The sequence below is a fragment of the Dermacentor albipictus genome, chromosome 1 (assembly GCF_038994185.2).
Source record: "Dermacentor albipictus isolate Rhodes 1998 colony chromosome 1, USDA_Dalb.pri_finalv2, whole genome shotgun sequence".
Taxonomy (NCBI): domain Eukaryota; kingdom Metazoa; phylum Arthropoda; class Arachnida; order Ixodida; family Ixodidae; genus Dermacentor; species Dermacentor albipictus.
Genome location: NC_091821.1, coordinates 384,947,022 through 384,969,038, shown reverse-complemented (window position 1 = coordinate 384,969,038; position 22,017 = coordinate 384,947,022). Strand labels below are relative to the sequence as shown.

General features: G+C 42.1%; 1 protein-coding gene across 9 annotated transcripts in view; it reads left to right on the top strand.

Moving 5' to 3' along the window:
- polybromo (protein) overlaps window positions 1-22,017 on the top strand; it is a 111,670-nt gene that overhangs the window by 30,308 nt on the left and 59,345 nt on the right. For all 9 annotated transcript variants that reach the window (XM_065432462.2, XM_065432459.2, XM_065432455.2 and 6 more), the window contains 8 exons: window positions 10,394-10,485; window positions 12,171-12,473; window positions 13,047-13,116; window positions 14,010-14,108; window positions 17,252-17,317; window positions 17,496-17,666; window positions 19,184-19,315; window positions 20,846-21,033. In XM_065432462.2, coding sequence (XP_065288534.2) covers window positions 10,394-10,485; window positions 12,171-12,473; window positions 13,047-13,116; window positions 14,010-14,108; window positions 17,252-17,317; window positions 17,496-17,666; window positions 19,184-19,315; window positions 20,846-21,033 — 1,121 coding nt within the window. The remainder of the gene's footprint in view (window positions 1-10,393; window positions 10,486-12,170; window positions 12,474-13,046; window positions 13,117-14,009; window positions 14,109-17,251; window positions 17,318-17,495; window positions 17,667-19,183; window positions 19,316-20,845; window positions 21,034-22,017) is intronic.

Here is a 22,017-nt window from a genome sequence, read left to right as displayed (position 1 = left end):
GCGGGCCTCTCTTGCTTGCTCTCACTGCGGGAAACTTTCGTGCATTTCACCTAAAAACAAACAAACAAAAAACATGGAAAGAAAGAATGGCATGCCTCTTTCTGCCTCTTTTCCAATTTTACTCCATTTCATAAATTGACGCATGGACCCTGTTGTGGATGAGAATGGTTTTAGAGATGGTATTTTTTTGCATGTCGTGTGTTTGGGCATGAAGAAGGGAATGGCTGTTTTGAAAATTGTTACTCTGACCCTGTGACTTTTGCACCATTGTATGCTGATACTATGTAGACGGCATGGGGTGTCTCCAATTAACAACATGCATTGTGACTAGCATATTTCATCTTTCATGTGTTTCTCTCTTCTTCCGGATTTTACATCTGGCTCACGTAAGATACATAAATATATACAGCAACAAGTCGGAGCGAAGTATAAACTGAATGAGTACTAATGAAGAGAGGGGCAGGTTGCTACATGCAGTTACACTCGGGGATTATGTCAGCGTGAACCAACATCAAATGCCATCAAAACACAGATAAGGCATGACAGGAGCTAGCTTTTTGATCTTCGAGCAGTTTTGCGGCAGTTTCATATTGTGCAAGAATGTGGTATGTTCTGTTCGAAACCTTCAATGTTTGGTTGTACACAGCATTCAACTTTGGGTGATGCCTTTTTGTTGTTCAGATATTTTTATTCATGGCAGTAAGGCAGCAAGGAAACCTTGAGAGTTCAGTTAGCATGACATGAATCTGCTAATATCACTGAGCCGTCATTGGGTTGTCTTGAGGTTGCAGGAGACAAGAGCCTGATTATAAATGCAGTGCAGCCTCTGCTGAAGCGACTGGTAAGCAGCAGCTGCTGCTGATAAATGAGTTGCTGTTGCTGAATAAGCAGTTAGTAAAGTGCTGATGCCCTTTCAATAAGCATTGTAACAAGAGCAACAAACAAAACAAACAAAATGAGGATAGAGGGGCTAAAATAATGGTTATAAGGTAAGATGTGGCCGCCATGTCAAAACAAAAGGCACCTACATGCCTGAACAGGCTATCACTGCCTGTAACATATCATTTCCGTCTGCATGAAAGCCCTTGTAATTTTTTTTCTTGACTTGAAATTATTTGTTGAATGCTCGAACATGCCAATTCGTGGGTGCACACATCCGCTATTTCTTCTAAGCATTTTTTTAGATGTGTGATCGGTTATGTGCTAACGTTTGAGTGACCTCTGAAATGTCCCCTTGCAAGCTGCAATATATTGTAAGACAGCCACTTGTGTTGTTTCTTGCGCAGCATTCATAACCGTGGACAGGTGTTTGATTTGCTTTTGTGACGTCCACCTAAAATCTGGCTGCTGTTTGCAGTTCTTTGTTTCCTGTATTAGTAAGTTTCATTCCAAGCTTTTAACTGCTGTGAAAACTTTTGTGTGTTAAGGCTTCTGCTCTTGTGTGTGTATATGTCATGTTTCGTTTTGAAAACTTTCGCCACCAATCAGAATATTCTGTCCAGGTATTTATCCATCTGCGGCCACTGTAGAGCCCTTAAGAAGTTGTATGGAAAATGTGACTGATGCGTTAGGATGCGCACCACAATATGAGAGCTTAGTTTGATACAGCTTTGCGAAAGCCAGATCCTTTAACTCTTCAGGCATTCTTAGTTTCCTGACATAGAGACTATGACAGTGTAGGTGCTGTGAGTAAAGTCCGTAACTGTTTTCTTGAGCTTTTCAGTTACCACTTTCATGATTGCTGGAACAAAGGTTAGGACGCCCTTTTCTGATTACCCATTTTTGTATGGCTGTGCTGAGCTGCAGCCCCAACTGTTAAATAAAATTGAGAATAGTGTAGTGGGTGTATTGCCGTTGTGCAAGACCGCACTTGTAAGTTTTGACGGAGAAAAAGAGCCGTATTTCTGTGTAAGAACACCAAACCTAGCTTAGCAATGGTGAAATGTAGCCATAATCATATGTCAGCGCATGTTGTACTCGCCAGTGTTGGTCGCTTCAAACTGCTATCAATTCTCGTTATAATGTGCCATAATACAGCAAAACCTCAGTTATGCAACTCTCAAGGGGCCGCATGAAATATTTGTGTTACCCGAAATCCATATCACCAAAACAGAAATGAAATCGGCATGTGAAAGAGCCAGAAGCTTGTTTTTAGAAATTTATTCACGATTGAAGAGGTCCCAGATGTCATTCTGGGTTTTCTTCTTCGCCAGGTCAACTAGCAGCTAATTCTGAAAGTTGTACGTAAACTTAAAAAAAAAAAAACAGCTTTGCAAAGATGTTGGATACAGCACAGAACACGAGCCTCACCAGCGGTGAAATGTAAGAGAGACTGCCAGTTCCAAACCGTTTCCTCTCCATATAGTACACACAGTTGCTGCTTTGTTATCGGCTGCCTTCTGCCGGCCTCCCCCTGTGCACCAGGTTACAGTGTACTAGAATAGGGCAGTGGAACGACTGCACTCCTTGGGCGACTATCGCAGTGGCGAAAGTAGCGGTCGCGATGTGATCGGCGACTGTGGAAGGCGTGCATGGAAGCTTATGCAGCATGTGCACCCTAAATGCTACTTCTGCAACTTCTTTCATTTATTCGCACTAAGGACGTGCCCTTTCAGTTGAACTAACTTTTCTTGCAACTGAAATTTACTGTTTCTCTATTTTAGCCAAAACTGTGATGCACCTATGCTTTCTTGTGCTGATGCGAAAGGACGGGGGCATGCCGTGCGCATTTCAGCAGTTAATATTTACTGGTATGGCATTAAAATTCGCACAATGGACAGATCAGACGAAAAAAAAAGAAACACTGTAACAGGTAATCATTACCTTAGAACTTTTATTGCACAGTTCCATGGGATAAGGATGCCAAGAATTCACATACTATTAGAATGCACATCAAACATAAACAAGATGTTTCAATTCAAGACAATGCACAGAAGCTAACATACACAAATGTACAACACAAATATACAATGATATCAGAGACACATTAAAAGGTTTTTCATGGTATGACAAAATCGAGAAAGCAATACAGAAATGCACAATAGAAATGAACATGTATCATGCAGTGCCATGGTTAAATAAGTAGAAATATATGAAAAGCGAAGCCCACTGAATGATTTAAAGAAATTCACAATACAGATGAACAACTGTGCTGTACACACAATACAAATGTTAAGCTGCAGCTATCACTCGGGGATGCTGGTATAAGAGTCAAATTAATGGTTTAACATGCGTTCAAGTCAGCCTGCTTAACTTCAAGTGCTTAGATGACTTCCACTTGGAGGTGTTCACTTTGTTCAGCCCCTTTACAAAAAAGTGGAGCCTGGTTGTGACATAAAAGTCGATGACACAGGGTGTCAAGCATTGTGTGCACTGCGCAACCAATATACTTAAGGGTCTAGCACTTTCACTGTGTACATTATTAGTAGAAAAACAATCTGTGAAAGTATCTTCTAGGCATGTAATAAATGAAAAGTTCAACTGAAGGGTACAACAAACCACCTTGATCTTTGAACTGCACAAATGCAGAAGCAGCCAACAAGTGCACTTGCTTAGTTGTGATCAAGAGGTGGGCAATGCAATCAGGACATTTGGTTGGCAGTATGCACTTTTTTTACCACATAGCCAGAAATGTAATATATTAAACTTGACTCGCTTCTCTTCACATGATACACGTGTTCATCATTTTCTGCTGGCAAAAGGGTTAGTCAGAACCTTTGTATTTTCCTCTGTGTACAACTTCATCATCAGCCTATTTTATGTCCACTGCAGGACGAAGGCCTCTCCCTGCGATCTCCAATTACCCCGTCCTGTGCCAACTGATTCCAATTAGTGCCTGTAAATTTCTTAATTTCATCACCCCACCTAGTCTTCTGCCGTCCTCGACTGCACTTCCCTTCTTTGGCGCCCATTCTGTAACCCTAATAGTCCACCAATCATCTAATCTACACATTATATGACCTACCCAGCTCCATTTCTTTCTCTTAATGTCAATTAGAATATCAGCTATCCCCGTTTGCTCTCTAATCCACACCACTCTATTCCGGTCTCATAACTATTCCTGTCTCATAACGTTACACCTAACATTCTTGGTTCCATCACTCTTTCCGTGGTCCTTAACTTGTTTTCAAGCTTCTTTGTCAGTCTCAAAGTTTCTGCCCTATTTGTTAGGACTGGTAGAATGCACTGATTGCACTGATTGCACACCTTTCTTTTCACTGATAATGGTAAGCTTCCAGTCAGGCTCTGACAATGTCTGCTGTACATGCTCCAACTGATTATTATTCTTCTGTAAATTTCCTTCTCATGATCAGGGTCCCCTGTGAGTAATTGACGTAGGTGAACGTACTCCTTCGCAGACTCTAAAGGCTGACAGGCGATACTGAACTCTTGTTCCCTTGCCTGACTATTGATCATTAGCTTTGTCTTCTGTATATTAATCTTCAACCCCATTCTTACACTCTCTCTGTTAAGGTCCTCAATCATTTGTTGTAACTCGTCCTGAGTGTTGTTGAATAGGACAATGTCATCGGCAAACCGAAGGTTGCTGAGATATTCGCTGTTGATCCTTACCCCTAAGCCACCCCAATTTAATAGCCTGAATACTTCTTCCAAGCACGCAGTGAATAACATTGGAGAGATTATCTACGTTATCTATGAAAGCCATATAGAGAGGCTGATTGTACTCTGTGGATTTCTCGATTACCTGATTGATGACATGGATGTGATCCATTGTAGAGGATGCCTTCCTGTAGCCAGCCTGTTTCCTTGGTCGACTGAATGAAGTCCAGTGTTGCCCTTATTCTATTGGAGATTATCCTGATGAATATTTTATATAATACTGGAAGTAAGCTAATGGGCCTATAATTTCTCAGTTCTTTAATGTCTCCCTTTTTGTGGATTAGTATAATGTTTGCATTCGTCCAGTTCTCTGGGACCCTTGAAGTCGATAGACAGTTCGTATAAACGGCAACCAGTTTTTCAAGCATTCTGTCTCTTCCATCTTTGATTAAATCGGCTGTTATTGCATCTTCTCCTAACTTCATCACTAGTTATGGAAGGAGCCTCTGTAACCTGTTCATTACTGCTTCGAATGGAGGTATCGTGGTTGCTCTGGGCTCTGTACAGGTCAGTATAGAATTCTTCCGCTGCTTTTGCTATATCTTAGAGAGTGCCGATGATATTACCCTGCTTATCTTTCAGTGCATACATCTTGGTTGGTCCTATGCCAAGTCTCCCTCTCTCTGATTTCATGCTGCATCCATTTTTGTCTGCTTCCTCAGTCTTTCCCACATTGTAATTTTTGAATGTCCCTTATTTTATTCTTGTTGATCAGTTTTGACAGTTCCGCAAATTCTATCTGACTTGATTTGGACACTTTCATTCTTTGTCGCTTCTTAGGGCCTTTGTTGCTTGGGAGAGCTTACCTACTGATTGCCTTGGAGCATTACCTCCCACTTCTATTGCTCCTTCTGAACCCAGCCTAGTTACAGTTTCATTCATTATATCTATGTCATCTTCATCTTTATGTTCTAAGGCTGCATATTTGTTTGCAAGTACCAGCCTGTATTGGTCTGCTTTTACCCTTATTGCATCTAGGATGGCTTGTTCCTTCTTGACCAATTTTACTCTTCCTCTCTTCAAATTGAGGTACATCCTAACCCTCACAAACCTATGATCACTGCACTTTGCCCTACTTAACACTTCTACATCCTTCATACTACTTCTACTTTTCTCATTGCTAATTCACCATCTTCATAAAACTGATCAATTTCATCATCATCATGACTGGAGGTTGGAGTGTAGGCTTGTGCTACCTTTAATCTATACCTCTTATTAAGTTTTATTACAGCTACTGCTACCCTCTTATTAACGCTGTAGAATTCGTCAATGTTGTCCGTTGTGTCCTTATGGATTAGGAATCCTACCCCGTATTGCTTTTTATCTGGGAGACCTCTATAGCAGAGGACATGCCCATTATTCAGCACTGTACAAGCTTCACCAGTTCTAATCTCACTAAGGCCGATGATATCCCAAACAATGCCTGATAATTTCTCAAAGAGTCCTGCTAAGCTAGCTTCACTCGTGAGAGTTCGGGTGTTGAATGTTGCCAGGGTCAGTTTCCATTGGCAGCCTTTCTGGGTCCAGAGATTCTTAGCACCTTTTTCTGCATTACATGCCTTGGTCAGGTGCTCCACTGCTGCTCAGGACTGAGGGCCATTGGTTGATCGAATGAGTCAAAGCTGTCTCCAAAAACTTTCCCTTAGAGGTATTCTTAGAGCTGCCCGCGACGCTTCATGCCAAGTTGTAAAAAAGAAAGGTAATGAACAGACAGTAAAAACTGCTGCAACATTGGATGACTCTTGCAGCCTCACAAGAGTCTCACTATATACCAAAAAAGTTCTCAACTTTATCTTGGCTAAGCCTTAAAGTTAGCAAATATTTGAATCTGACTTTTTTTTTTTAAAGTAGTCAAGAAGCTCGAGCGTACTTGTGAGTGTTTCCTTTAATCCTTCTGCTGTTTAGTCACTGAGAAAATGCCTCGCCAGTGTGATGTTCCCATGTGTTCAGAAATTCAAGCATATCTTGGATCTTTTGTCCACTGGAAGAATTGGATGTCAGAGCTTCTGCTGGATACCTAGATGTCATTATAGCGATCAGTGACTTCATTCTTGGAAAGAACATTGCAGTTGCTTCTGTGCTGCCACAGTTTCTCTCTAGTTGTGTTCGATAAAGAAAGAATGCTTGAAGAGGTGCCTTTCCAAAGAGCTGAGAAGCATAAACTGCTCTCATTTTTTTCCCAAATTTTACTTGGGTCAGTGTTGCTTACCAACGATGTTGCTTCAGCAAAGGATAAGCATTGCTGACCCATTGCTGAAGCAAGGAGTTAGCGTTTATACACAATCTGTTTCACAAAACACTCATAAAATAAAAGAATAGACAGCCCAAACGGCTTGCCTATGTCAAATCTCGTGCATTTGTTGTCAAGGGGCATAGTGCAGTCAGTAACTACAACGCCGCCGTTATGTTCACCGCCTACCGCTACCGCTCTGTCAAGGCACAGCCTGTGATGGTCACTTCACTGCCCTGTTCTGGTACTCTGTAAACAGGTGCACGGTCTGCCTGCCGACGTGCCTTGGCGTATTCGGCGCAGCCTCCTAGACACTTTGCTACCAGCAGTAGTGGCCTTTGCCGCTCGCTATTTGCTGGACTGTTTGCACTCCGTACTGTGTGCGCAGTTGGCACTGTGTCTTCACTGTGGCTGCCTTCTGCCGGCCTCCACCCATGCTGCTAGCGTGGAAACAGTCCATTTGCCGAACTGCCTCGACATGCTTGGCGCAGCCTCCTCACCACTCTGCTGCTGGCAGTCGCGACCGTGCGGCTCTGTCATTTGTATCACGCAAACCGGCTCGGGGGAGCATTCGGGACATCCAAAATATAGCTCATAGTATGCAGCATGCTTCAGCCAGGGAATTGTGTGAACTTGTATCACCCTGAAATCAGTGCCAGCCGTGATCGTATCATGGAGGTTTCACTGTATGAAATAGAGTGAGAAAGTTTTGTTATTATCTAAATTTGTTCTATCCAAAATTAAGGCAGCAGTACATTGTGAAATGGTGGAACTTCACATATACCTTACTAACCAAAAGGCGATTGTAAAAATTTTTAAAATATTGAAATTAAAATAATAAATAATAGGTAAACAGTTTTATGTGGTATTGAACGAACACATGTGGCACGGCGTGTTGGTGTCTTTCGTTTTTCGGATACTGGATGCCAACAAATGTCAATTTCCCTGCACTAGAGCACATATACACCCGCGCAAATGCAAGATTGCCCAGCACAATGGCGAAGAGCCGGCCAGCCAGCTCTTTTCCATGTCAGCCCGGGTGGCTGACATGGCAGAGCGCTGGCTGGCCTGCTGCCATGGCTGCCACTGCCACAATAACACAAATATTGGCTACAGTTTCTGACGCAAGACAGTGGTCGGTAGAATAAACTGATCTCTTAATTTTATCTTTTGGGACATGTGAAGACTACTGTTCACACCTGTAGCACAAACAGGAGCTAGAGTACAAGGCAAGTTCAACTCGGATCCGCATCTGGACGCCACGAGCGGCATTCCATCTGTTTTTTGGTGCAAATTGATGCCATGAGAAATAAGCCTTTTCCAAGACAATGCACTTTGCATTCATCGGCAGGGGTTTTGCGATGGCTTCGAAGCAAAGCTGGTTAGGCCTAGTTGCACCCTCAGCAGTTGACTGAAGCGGCAGCAGTGGGCTGCGGTAGGTCATTTGCACGGTCGACCCGAAAACTCTTTGTTAGCCAGCAGGGCGATACGCAGCATGTTGTTTTGGGAAGTACTCCACTATACTCTGTTTCATATATAGCCGGCAACGCTGCAGAAGAAGCTACACACATAGTTCGGCTACAGAAGTCCTATTCCTCACGTTTGGCAATGCAGTCATCCTTGATCGTTGACGTTTTGTATGAAATTACTACTTCATTTATTACAACTACAACTAGTGACACATGTTTACGTCAAATCATATATTACTTGTGCGCATTTGTGCTGTGATGTACAGAGACGTGCATAGTTTGCTGAAAATCCTTAGAAAAAGATTTTACGCTTACCGCCGCACTGTTCTTGCTCAAGTTTAGTGGAAAGATCACATATTGTAGTCTGCATCGTTCAACATAGCACTTATCACAGTTAATTGCCTGGTCATTAAGAAGAAAAATTCTAAAGTTGCTTTTGTTTATAGGTATGCAAGCTGATGCCGAGCTGCAGATTGTAGCCAAGCCATTCAGGGAGGTTTGCCACATGTTGCCCACTCCCTGGGAATGCTGTGGAACATGCAGCGACCCTCCCTGAATCGCTACTTTCTGCAGCAGCAAGCAGGCATTGGCACGAGTTTATGCTAGCGCCATCTTGGCAGCAATTTGCACACTCATAAATGAAGGCAACTTCTCATATTTTTCTTAAGAACGAGGTAATTAACCATGCCAAGTGTTAAATCGAACAACATGGACTCCAAAATGCAACCTTTCTGCATGCGAAATTTTTTTTCAAACATTTTAAGCAAGATATGCATGTCTCTTTACTACTGAAGCCATTGTAGCGCAAAAAAACATGGACAAAAAAGAGGACAGGCCACCATGGCTGCTAGTGGCATGCTCTCATCCTCTTTGTCCATGTTTCTTAGCACTACAATGGCTTCAATGTGTATCCACCAAATCGCTCTAGGAGGAGTGTTACAGCATCTCATTACTATGTTTTGATCATAAGTGCAAGTGATGCACTGTGGCCACTGGTTGCAGAAACATGTTTCTTCGCTCGTTTGATGGTAAATAGGTTTAGGTCGTCAACGCCTTTCACGTTATAACTGCGTCATGTTTTGTGACGTAAAATTACAAGACTTAATTTTACATCAAATTAAGTGGCGCATACCTAATATTATGCTTTCATGCATGATGCACCACTTTTTGGCTGTGGATGCTAACAGTGAGAGAAGTCTCTGTAGTTTACTTAGTGTGACCTGTTATGTATGAAACATACTATTGCGTGTTCATTGCTCAAGAAGAAGTCAATTTTCATGCATTCCGCGGTGGCCAGAAATAGTTGCATGCAATGCACTGCCACACGCACATATGACCACAACAAAGTATGTTGTATTTGCACCATCCGGCCAAAATTTCTCCCAAAATGTGTTTGTTGTAGCCGATAGTCTGTTATAGCCGGGTCCGCTAAAAGCAGAATTTGTTGCCTAAGTAAACTAGGCAGACCAAACTAAGTGAAAAGAATTGTCTATTATATGCAAAAGTATGTTGTATGCAGATGTGTTGTAATGGGCTTGTTCTGTATTGTTGTATCAGTAGGGCTAGCAGTATCATTATTTCTTTCTTGCACACATACACAAGGAAAGGGACAGAAGCAAAGGCTATAAGTAATTTTATTTTTTGAAGACAAACAGGTCAACTTTCTTAAAGACTTATACATATTAAAAATATTTCACATTCTTACCTGTGCCACAGCCGCACTGCTATTCTTTACGAAGAATGTTGCAAAATGAAAGGTTCATGGTAACCTCACTGCAATCAACCTATGAATTGTAGTTGTCGGCTCTTTTGTTTTGTTTATCTCTCTCTCTCTTTGTCTCGGTTGTGTAGGCCTTATACAGTTCTTATAAAACATGGCTGCTGGTTCTGAAAGTACCTTTTCCTGCGTGCATTAAGTTAGCAAAACACAAATACTGGTTCGTATTTAGCAGAGGTTGTAAGTGCTTGTGATGCAAAGCAGCCAGTCTCCCTAAGTGCCATGTTTCCTTAAGCACAGCACCGGCAATTTATGATCTCCCTTCACTCGTATGCGTGTTCTCTTTTTTATTTTCAGGATGCAACTGCAATGAAGAAAGTGATACGAATGAAGAAGGCAGAGATCGACCAGAGGAAAAATGCACCTGGAAAGTGCAGCGAGAGAATACGGTTTGTTGAATTTGTAGCTTCTGCCTCGTTTACACATGACATCTGCACAGTATTGTCTGTGTTATAAGCTTTTTCCTATCTACTTTCTCAATGAACTCTTATTATTAACTTCCCGTACGACCTTTTTGCTGAAGTTAGCTCATGTGACAAGGAGCATGAGAACATTGTTTTTTTTATCTTGCTTTTAGACCAGACTGGAGCCTGTGTGTATGCGAATGTGCATAGGCATGGTATTCAGCATAAGTTTCCACATGCAGTCTTGGTAAAAATGTTTCATTGCTTTACATGTGCAACGAGTTTACATTTAGAGTGTGCAGTGTTAGGCACATGAGTGGGTCACTGATCTTCAGTTGTGGCGCCACGCTCAGTAAGCACACTCGGATGTCTCTGATGTTGGACCGTTGTGTGCAGCAATCTACCATAAGCACCTGTACATGTGCAGTAGGTGATGCAAGGTATCTTATTTTATTTAAATGTATGCAAGCCATGCTAAGAATAGTCTAATGCATTGCTTTCTGGCCATGGTGCCAATATGAATGACTATGTGCAGTAGAAGCACATTTAATTGGATACCAGGGGCGATAGTCACCTTAATGTATTGGTTCTCATCTTTAAATAAAGTCTCAAGCTCCAACATTAGAAGCAAACATTGTTACTTTGGAGAATAGGAAATTTTGCCCATAGTTTTAAAACCACAGAAGGAAGCAGCAGCACTAAGGCAAGCACTAACTTAATATTGGATAGGAGGAGTTCTTGACCCCATTAGAAGTTATTGCAGAGTCAGCATGAGTGATCCATTGTTGTTAGAGCAGAGGAAGAGGATAACATAATGTTAGTGAATGGGACCATGTTCTACACTGTACTAAGTTGAAAGGAAAAGGAAGGCTGCCAAACAGCTCCAAGGTAAAAGGAAAAATATTGTAACCTGCAGCTGTTGCTGCTGTGCGTGGCACCATTGGTATTGTCTGTATGTTCTAGTATAGTTAAAATCTCTGTACTCTGTGGTACAGCTTTGGTCAGCGAGAAAAGAGAGCAAAAGATTGTTAACTGGGAGCTGCAGGGTTCTGCCTGAAGGCTTGCCTAGCACACTATTCCATACGAAGGGAATGGTGTGTGAAATGACTCACACACAAGACGTGTACTCACATACATTGAGGCCACTGCTCAAAAGAAAAAAACACTTTTATAGGGTGTGTCGCAGGAGCAGGGCATCCATACATTGCTTCAAAGTCTCAGATCATCTTGTCATTCATGATGTTATCCCCAATCTAGATTTCGTAGTCATTGGAGTGGCTCCAAAGGTTGCAAAGCAGCTACACGGGAATGTTATGTGGTTCTTCCATACACTGCACGCAGGCACATTAGTGACCCCGACCACTCTGTTTTTAATAGGAAGAACTTTTTCTTAGCTGGAGGTAAGTAATTACAGTGAGGGCATCTGCTGTCACACCTGTCAGGAGCGGGGTCGACCGGTGGAGCTGATAGTACAAGGTACCAAACTGCAAATACATGTGTATATACTGCTGCTTCTGAATCAGTTTGTGTTCTGACTGTGAGGACCTCGTGGCATTGGGAACATGAGCTGACTTCTCTCTCTTTCACTCTTTATTTTTCTAAGTAAGAGATCAAGGGTTACCCTAAAGAGCTTTGTTCTGTGAAAATGTGCTGTCTGTAAACCCTCACAGGTCACGCCGTCTCATGAGCCACCAAAAGCTGTCGGCCATCACAGCAGCGTTGAAATACGAGGATGCCGACCCACTTGTGGGAAAGCCAGAGGTAGTCCTACCTGCTGCTGAGGGGGATGCTGTTGCAGTAGCAGCAGTAGCAGCAGTAGCAGCAGCCAGTTCAGCTGCAGAAGAAAGCGACAATGATTCAAACTCTGAGGACCCTGTCAACAGCCCCATGTGGCAGCTGCTGGAGGGCGTTCGCAACTACCAGTGCCAAGGCTACTTCCTCGCTGAGCCATTCGTCAAGCTGCCATCCAAAAAGTGAGAAATGTTAAAAGCTTAGTGTCACTCTCAACCACTGTTGTTCCAATGCTGTGCACACTTATGCCTTCGTTTGATTTGGGTTTAGAGAGCTGTGCGTTGTTCAAAGTTAAAAGCAGCCTGTCTCATATTCTTAACTTTGCTGTCTGGAAATGAGTAAGAAAGGACAATCCCTGTTATTCTGCAGTGAACCATCATTTAGAACTTGCTCAAGTTGCAAGTGTGTATGTATTTTGTGGGCCTATTGTGATGTCCTTGTTTTAGGTGTTTAAGGTAGATTATGCTGTTTTTTTTGTATGTTTGTGAAAAATGCAAGCAGGCAGATGAAAATAGTGAGCTCACTATAGAAAATATAAGGCGAAAAAAAAAGTTAGAAAGACTGGCTGTGTGAAATGCTGCTGCTGCAGGCCATTTGATGCCCCATCATAAAATTGACCTATTGCAATATGAACACAGGGCTTGAATATGTTGTAGTAAAGTATGACATCCAGTTGTTTCTTGAGAATGGTTTTTATTGTAAAAGAATTTTGTATTTATATTTACATTGACATCATATGTTTTGGTGCTTTTCAGGCTGTACCCGGACTACTACAGAGAAATTAAGCAGCCAATATCTCTCAACAAGATTGCAGGAAAAATAAAGGTTAGTGGTCTTTAATTTCTTGCTGAGAAGGAAGCTTTAGGTCGGAGCCAACTCTGTGTAAAGCATAAAGAAATTATATTTGCACTTAGTGCTTGGAAATTTTTTATTTAATTCCCTAAAACTAGCAAGTGTAAACAAAATTGAATCACGAAGTTTACAAATCTGTAACTCTGCACCAAAGACAGATATTGCAGTTCTGTAAAGCACATTTGTTTGAGCATAGAAAGTAAAGTAATTTGATTTATAGATTTGCAACTTAGGTGAAGTTGTTACAATGTTTTCAAAGGTTTTGCAGCACTCCTACTCACAATTTAGTGATATATTTTAGAACGGTGTAAATCCATCAATTTTGCTTGCTTTAATTTACAGAATTGTGATATTGTGTTTTATTGCTGAGTTAGAGTTGTAAACTTGGTACATGAGCTTTTTTACGTGTGAGGGAAGGTAAGGGTGGGGGGCATTTAAAAGAACTATGACGACTCAAATAAAAAATTTGCTTCTTACAGTCACTAGATAAAGTTCAACACACCTAATCAAAATTGGTCAGTGGTTGAGGAAAAACAATTTGTCCAGTCCCATGTATTCAGATGGGAGCTCCCGAGTGAAAGCTTCTTACGAAGCCTCTTTTTTATATTTGACACCAATAAGTGTGCTTTACACCAATGAGTGTGCATACATTAAACAGGTGTGCAGCTGTTGAGATGTGCCTTATGTAAAAGATGTCAGAAAAATTTTGAGTATCTAAGTCACACGAAACAGCCTCAGAATTATATGGTTCTAGGGAGAAAAAAATATGGACAACATTGACAATGTTATGCTTGCATCTAATTTGCATTGCTATCTCTTGTATTAATGGATTTTTTTTGTTGTTGTTGTTGTTGTTACACCTGCAGTCTGAAGGCTACACAAGTATGGTGGAGGTAGTGGATGATTTCAACCTCCTTTTTGAAAATGCCAAGAAGTACAACCGTCCTGATTCAAAAATATTCAAGGTGAGCTTTAGCACAGGCATGTTGTGATGTGCTATTCATGGCATCTCTCTCTTCCGGGCCATGATTTTGTAGCGATGCCTTCCGCTTGATCCTATGCCACTCTTATTATCCTGTGTTCATCGTCTGCTGATTTCCTTGATAACGTTATTAGAGTTTCACTCTGACCATTGACGAAACACAGAATGTTCGAAAAGGAATAACATTGGAAAAGGCATCAATACAATATTGCTGCCCTGGTGCATGTGGTCTCATGTAATAATGGTGACTTGAGTGCCACCTTTTGAAATTAGCGGCAAATGTTTTGTCGTTCCTTCTTCCCCCCACCCGCTGCATGCTGCAGTTTTACTTCATCCTTTCCTATTGTATCGCCATTTGGTATGCCATGCTGAACGTGCTAGTACTTGTCAGATTGCCAAACCTAAGCAGCATTGGAAAGTTGCATCAATGTGAATGGGAATGTTGCATCAATGTTTATGAATTGGGGCTTGTTCTACAATTTGAATAATGCTGCATCAATGGTAACGAATTTCGTTCTCGTAAAAGTTTAAAAGTTTTTGAAAGATGGGCCAGGGCAAGATTGCAAAAAAATACATACAGAGAAGAAATTGTGATAGTACCTGTGCTTTGCCCTCTTGCTGCAGTGAAAGACACCATGTGTGAGAGGTGTACTTGCTTCAAACAAGTTTATTAAGACGAGTTCCTAAAGCAGCCTAAATTAGCAAGAGCAGTTCTGCCAAAAAGGTCACTGTCATTTAAAGACAATGTGTAGCTTGTCAATTTCTGCTGTTTTGACTTTGCTGCTGCATATGTGCAGTATCTAAAAGTAAATGATTGTTAATAAAGTACATATGTATCCCACAAAAGGTGTGTGCTTAAGGCATACCTTCTTTTTAATGCATGATATTTCCCAGTTCACCCCCTCTTCTCCCCCTTTTTGTGTCTACTGGATTTCTAGGAATTTAGAAGCTCACAGGTGGACATGTGAGCACGTGAAAACACTGAGGCTCATAGTACCTTTTCTGCAGTGGAATAGTTCAGCAGTATAGCTTGCGTGAGGCAGTAAAAGTAGGGGATTCTCAGCTCCAGCAAAAGCTCTCAGCACGTTGATGGCTTTGTGATACCACAAAAAGTCATACTGTCACAAAAAAAAAAGCTGCAAAAAGTCTGCTGTTCAGACTTCTCATCACTTATTTCTTGTTCGCTTTTTATGCAGGGGTGAGATTGTACAAGCACCTTGCTTTTTGAACGTTCACTCGCTCTCTTGTGATCCATCAGCACCACGGTTTTTTCAGTGATCATCTGCTTGGCGAGGCAGGAGCGCCTAGGACTCCACCACCTGCTTGGTGGCGTAGGAGGCTAAGCAATCGCTCTTAAAGCAAAACGCTTGCGCCATCTCGCCCTGGTTCATATTATGGTTTACAGACAGCTCACCTAATTGTGACCATCTCCTGTGACACGAGCATACAACGCAGCACAAAATTGGGCACCCAGTCACAGGCTCTGTGTAAACAAGTGCATAAGATGACGTGTGACACTGCACAACCGACAATAACAAACCATGCCTGAAGCCACCATGCTGCTGTGTCGATGACCCTGCTGAAGAAGAAACGAAAGCAGGTTGCACACAAGTGCTCTTCTGAGTATTTGGTTAGCTCTAGATATTTAAGAGTGTTGTTCTATCTTGCCGTATAGTATTAAAGAATGCAGAATATGGGTGGCTTTAAGTTTTAATATTGTCACGTGGTGGTGACGTTGAATAAAACAGTAGCAATACTGTGAACGACAAAAATAACTTTTTTTGGGCGAACCTGTGCCCACAAACAGGCTACACTTATAGCACAACGATAGCGGCGAACACGGTCGGCGATCGACGAAAATCTCCGCAGCGGGTCAAGCGCGTCGGCTTTTATACAGCAGTCGTCGAATGTTCCAGACTAATTGTTCGGACACGCGTGCCTTCCACAAAGTTCTACACCATTCGCGTCGCGCGATGAAATCAGATAACACAAGGTTCGGCGACAACAGACAGCCGGGTAGAAGCATCGATAACTTTCTAGAAACTTAGGTTACATGCAGGCGCATCCCGCGCTGTGCGATTACATTTGTTAGGCGGCGAAACGTGGTCGCCCGATAAAGATAAGTACACGTGTCAATATAGATGTTAGAAGTATAATATTTATTTCGTATCTAAACATACTAATTATGTACAGTCGACTTCTGTTAAGTCGACCATGACAGGGCTGACAAAATCGATCCAATTATTCAGCAGGTAGAATTAAACAAATGCAGAAAAAAACAACACACATCAGCATTTGCCCGAGTCTAACATGGCCCTGAATCTAGCACCCACCCACTTTCTATGTGTCAAAGGTAGAAAACAAACATAGAAATGACATTAAAGCTACTAAACAATGTAGAAATTTAATGCGTAGCCAATTTGTTGCAAGAAAATGGGTAATGGGCTAACATGTGCTGCACAATGGCGACTGATTTAAGTCAGCTTTGCCGTGTTTTTTTTTTTTTTTAATGTCAGCTTTGCGGCATACATTTGTGCTTCGTGGTAAAGTATACAAACCTCACAAATGCAGTTTTGGTTTCATATCCAATATCACCGTGCAGGCAATTTTCGGCTCAATACACCCGCTCAAAAAAAAAAAAAAAAGAAAGAAAGAGAATGTATGTTAGAATTGGGTAAGTATTGTAGTCAGACAATTGTGAGCTATGGTTATTGCGTCAAAATCTTCCCAGGGCCGACCGAAAATAGGTGTTTTCGTTGGGAGATGGCATGTGTTCAACGTATTCACTTTCCCCTAAGCTCTGCCAAGATAGGCACTTATAAAGGAGTTGCTATAGGGATCACCATAGGGGTCTGGCACGTGTGAATTAGTCTGGCAAAGGCCAATTTAAGAATTGAAGTAATGAAAGTTTGAGCTAATAGAAATGCATCAGTGCCAGGGGGAGCTTTGGTCAGGATTGAATTGACCGAAAAATCAAATTACCAGAGTCGAAACAATGGCAGTCTGCTGTATGCTGTATGCTTCAGGGACGTGTTATAGGTTGTCTGCACTGTTCTTTAGTTATAAAAATGTGCAAGCTGGTTTAGCTTTTATTACATCTTGTGCTGTAAAATTTGATGTCTCCAGGATGCCACCAGGCTGCAGAAAGTCATGCAGGCAAAAGCAAGGGAACTTATCAACATACATATGAAGGTAAGCAACAAAATGCAGGTTGTAAAAGATGAGAAATGCTGTAATATCTTAAGCATTTTATGTGGCTCATATTTTGTCAGAACCTTAATGTTACAATGAAAGTTCCATGCTTGAAAAAAGGCCTAGGAGTTGCAAGTTATTTTCTGATTGTTTATATCCCCTTCCCCCTTGTCTGCAGGACTCGGACAGTGAGGGTGGTGATGCCGACAGTGAGAAAGCTCGTCGCAAGTCAAAGAAGGTTGCGACCCCACCATGCACTACACCTTTAAAAGGCCGGCCTCCTGGATCCACAGAGTCCACACTAAAGAAGCGGCTTAAGGTTCTTATCCGAACACTGCTCAACTACACTGTAAGCTCTCTCCTTCCTTGTGCTGAATGCATGGTGAATGTTCGTACTAAAGATGTGCATGGACTCTGGGTGACTTAAGAGCTCGTACCTGACCTGGCCTGCAAACTGGGCTTGGGCAGCATGATGTCATCTTGACTTGGGCCCGGGCTGACCTCGGGCCACTGTATCCTTCTGTCTGGTGGTCCGGGCTACATGCAGAGCCCATACTCGAGCCCAGTATGTAGACACTAGGCAAAGTGGTCTTCGAGTGGACATGCAAAATTTACTTGAGTTTGAAATACTTGTTTGAAGTTTGATAAACGAGAAGGAAGGGGCTTAACCGAGGGGCCCGATTTTTGTTAGTCATATCATAAGAAGCCAACAAACGTTGACACCAAGGACAACATAGGGGAAATTACTTGTGCTTAATAATAAATTATGAAGGATAAATTTATGGAAATTAAAGTGGGTGAAAAAAACAACTTGCCGCAGGTGGGAACCGAACCCACAACCTTCGCGTCATTGTTTGAAGTTCGAGTCACTGGACAACTTGTTATTTTTGCGTGATGACTTGTAACGTGTGTGTGTGTTGTTAATATATAACAGGCTTTGTATGTTAAATGAGCTCTTAATTAGATATGGTAATTCAATCTGAAAAAATGTTTGTCACCGCAACAAAGCCCTGACTGTGTCTGGCTGGGCCAGATTTTTGATGCAAGCAACGGGCCCAGGCCAGGCTCAGTCTCGTATATGCAACCCATGCACAGATGTCGTCAATACTACATCATTGGAATGAATTGTATACCATTATCTTCCACCTTAGATTTATATTGTTGTGATTCAGCACTTTACCAGTGAATTACTCAGTTTATCTTATTTTATTTGTTTTCCTCACTGCAATATCCTCATGTTATAGTTTTATCACTGGCTGCAGATGGCTTGTTTAGTTCATTGTATAATGTTATGAAGCACTTCTTTGTTCAGTGTACCTTATATTCATCTATATGTTTATCTGTCTTTGTTTATTCTATTCTTTCGTGTACTATGCCTCTCACTGGTATTTCGTTAATGTGTGGTATGCCACATTAAATACACTAAGTTGGTAGTGGTGTCCGATACTGATAGTAGCAGTGGTGACCTGCACAGTTCTCATCTCAGCTCATCTGATATGGTAAAAAGCATGCTTGATTGTGCTGGGATGACCTGTACTTGAGCAAAGCTTGTGTCGATAGGATTGCATCTAGGGCCAGCTCAGCTCATCTGAAACACACAGTCGACTAGCCCACCTCTTTGTTAATGTTTGTGGGGCAAAAGGTAACTGGAAAAAAAGTCTTTTTTCCTCCGGTTACCTTTTGCAGCACCAACATCATACTTTGCTAGAAGACTTTGCTCGCCACAGTTGTTCACCATTGCACTTTCTCGGTGTGCCAGTGTTCTGAAGTTTTATTCACAATTTTATGAATAGCCATTTCTGGCTGGAAGGACAACAGTAGGTACAGAAAACACTCTTTTGAAAGTTGTGGGCTTGTCTGTTGCAGGATGAAGTGGGTCGTCCGCTAATTTCCATCTTCATGGAGAAGCCCTCACGTAAGGACTACCCTGACTACTATGAGGTCATTACGAACCCCATCGACATGAAGACAATTCATGAGAATGTCAAGAACAACAAAGTATGTGTGACCTTTCATCTGTCACTATAGCAATTCACTCTGAATGACCCTGTTTTACTTGTACCAAATGCATTTTTCTCCTGTATCATGATGGGATGTATTCAGTGCTATTTAGCATGCACAATGGGCCATGTTGGCCTAGTAAATTTCGGTCACGAATTAGTGCATCGATAGAATAGCCAAAAGCAGGGACATATGTGGTAGAAAATGATAGATACCTAAGAGTACTGCTTTCTCTTGGAAATTACAGAATGTGGCAATGATAGTTGCTAATGTTCGTTAGTTCAGCTAGGCTAGGCACTGCTATAGTTAGCAGTTGATTATTATAAGAGAAAGGCATCATACAAAAACATTTCTACTCAGCAACTCTTGTAGGCTTCTATTGCTTAACACAGGATCCGAGATTACAACCATTCATGAAACTTTTACTTGGTATTCTTGGGCCAGAGTGAAGTACTCATTTTTGTGTTGGCTGTACTGTCAATTAATACTACTGTAGACTCTCATTACAACAGACCCTGATAACCTTAAAAAAATTTCAATTTTATCTGAAGTTCGTAATATCCAAGACGCCTCACTTTCGAAACTCTGATGGCGATGTGTAACAACATTATTGCAAAAAGTGAGTAATGAATATCTAAAGTAAAACAAACAACTAAAAGGTCGTGGTTTCACCCAAAAGGCAAAGCATCGATTGTGATAGCAAATTAGTAGACAGCTATGCGAACTAAGGATAGTAGCTTTATCGGCCGTGTAAATTTGTAAACATTCGATTACTAACTAAATTAAGAAGCACACTGTCATGCACACATAGGTAAGCATGTATACATCTCGCTGAATGAGCGCAGGAAGTTATTGTCAAAACGTTGGAGTGAGGTAGTGCGCTAGCTGCAGCGAGCAAATTGACTTTTGTTCTGTGTCTTGCTTCAACGCGAACTAAACATCAAAAGCACAGTGAATACGAAGCTACTAGCACCGGGCGCACTTTGTCCACATCGCAGATCACTTTCAAGATGCAGCGCCTGTGCCGTAAGCAGCAGCCGCCTGAGTAGAACCCCTCTTCCCCCCCCCCTCTCATGCCTCGTGTGGAAGATGACGGCATGCTTCCACCCCGCCTTTCCTCCCTTGTGCTCGATATTGGGCCGCAATCGTCGGCTGACTCTCTCAAGTCAGCTGTCAGCCCGTGTCGACATGGCAAAAGTCCGTTTTATACGCCCGATTTTGACAAAAATTGCTGCTAATTTCGTCTGCTGTAGCCGATAGTCCATAGTAGCACGATCCGTTAAAAGTGAACTTCGTTGCTTTAATAAAATAGGCAGAGCAAACTAAGGTTGAAACATGGTCCGTTATATCCAAAAGTCTATTGTACGCAGGTCCGTTGAGCATAGGCTGTAGTAAGTTATCTAGCGTTTCCTGATCCTGAACTGTTAAGGAAGTGCCAGTGGTACATAGAGAAGCATTCCTGTCCAGTTTAGTGTTTCACCTTCAGTGTTGTTACAATGTGTGCTGCTTCATGTTGTCATGGTGCAGTATTCATCTGAGGATGCCATGGTGTCTGACGTGAAGCTGATGTTCTCCAACTGCCGGATGTACAACGAAGAAGGCTCCCAGATCTACCGCGATGCTGACACTCTGGAACGTGCTCTTCTTGACAAAATCCGCGAGCTGGGTTCCTTGTATGACTCACTGCCACCTCGCAGCATGCCACGACCAAGACGGTTAGGCTGGTTCTGCTTTCTTGACTTTCTGGCCTGTACTTATTCTGACCTCTGTCTTCTTTTTCTTCTTCATGCCAGCCTTTTTCTAGCTTCTGTTGAAAGCTCATCATTCTCTGCATGCAACCTGTCACGGTAGCCCAGTGACGATGGCATTGTGTTCTTGAGCCTAAGGTCACGGGTTCTATCTGAGCCGTGGTGGCTGCATTTCAGGGGAGAGGAGGACACAAAACCACTCGTGTACTTAGATTAGGTGCATGTTAAAGATCCACAGGTATTCGAAATTAGGCTGTAGTCCTCTACTACAGTGTGCCTCATAATGTGAACATGGGTTTGGCACACCAAATCTCAGAAAATGTTTTTCTCTGCCTGCCATCATAGTTGGTCGAATGATTGAGCGCTGTGAGGACAGGGTATACAATAGTAAAAAAGATATCCTGTCAAGATTTCCACTGCACACACAGCTGTTAAATTGATGGTGTAGCTGTTTTCGACATTAAAATTGGATATAATATTGGGTATGTTGGGGAGAGGGCACTTTTTTTGGTGGACTGCCTCAAAATTCAAGGCGGCAGCCAGAAAATTTTCACCTCAGAAAAAAAGAAGACAACAAAAGAGAAAATCATAATGCACTATAACTGAGCTTTATTTGAGGGCCTGCCTCTTAATTTAGCCAGAACCCATCAAAATAATTCTCAGAGTCGGAACGTAACAACAGAAGAAGGTACGCGACCTGCATTATCACAAAGTTGCAGTACCAACGAAGCTGGCTGTGCAGCTCGCCATACGCTGAAGCATGGAGTGCATTGGAAGATTCCAGAATCATTAAACGAGTGTGCAATGTGTTCTTACTCTTCAGCCATGAAATCGGTAAAAGGCCCTCGAACGCAAAATTTGGGGCATCCTGCCATGATGGCTTTCACAGATAGCCTTCCGCTGTCCTCTCTTTGAGCATCCACTGGTGGATCCCCTTTCTATCGATGCAAA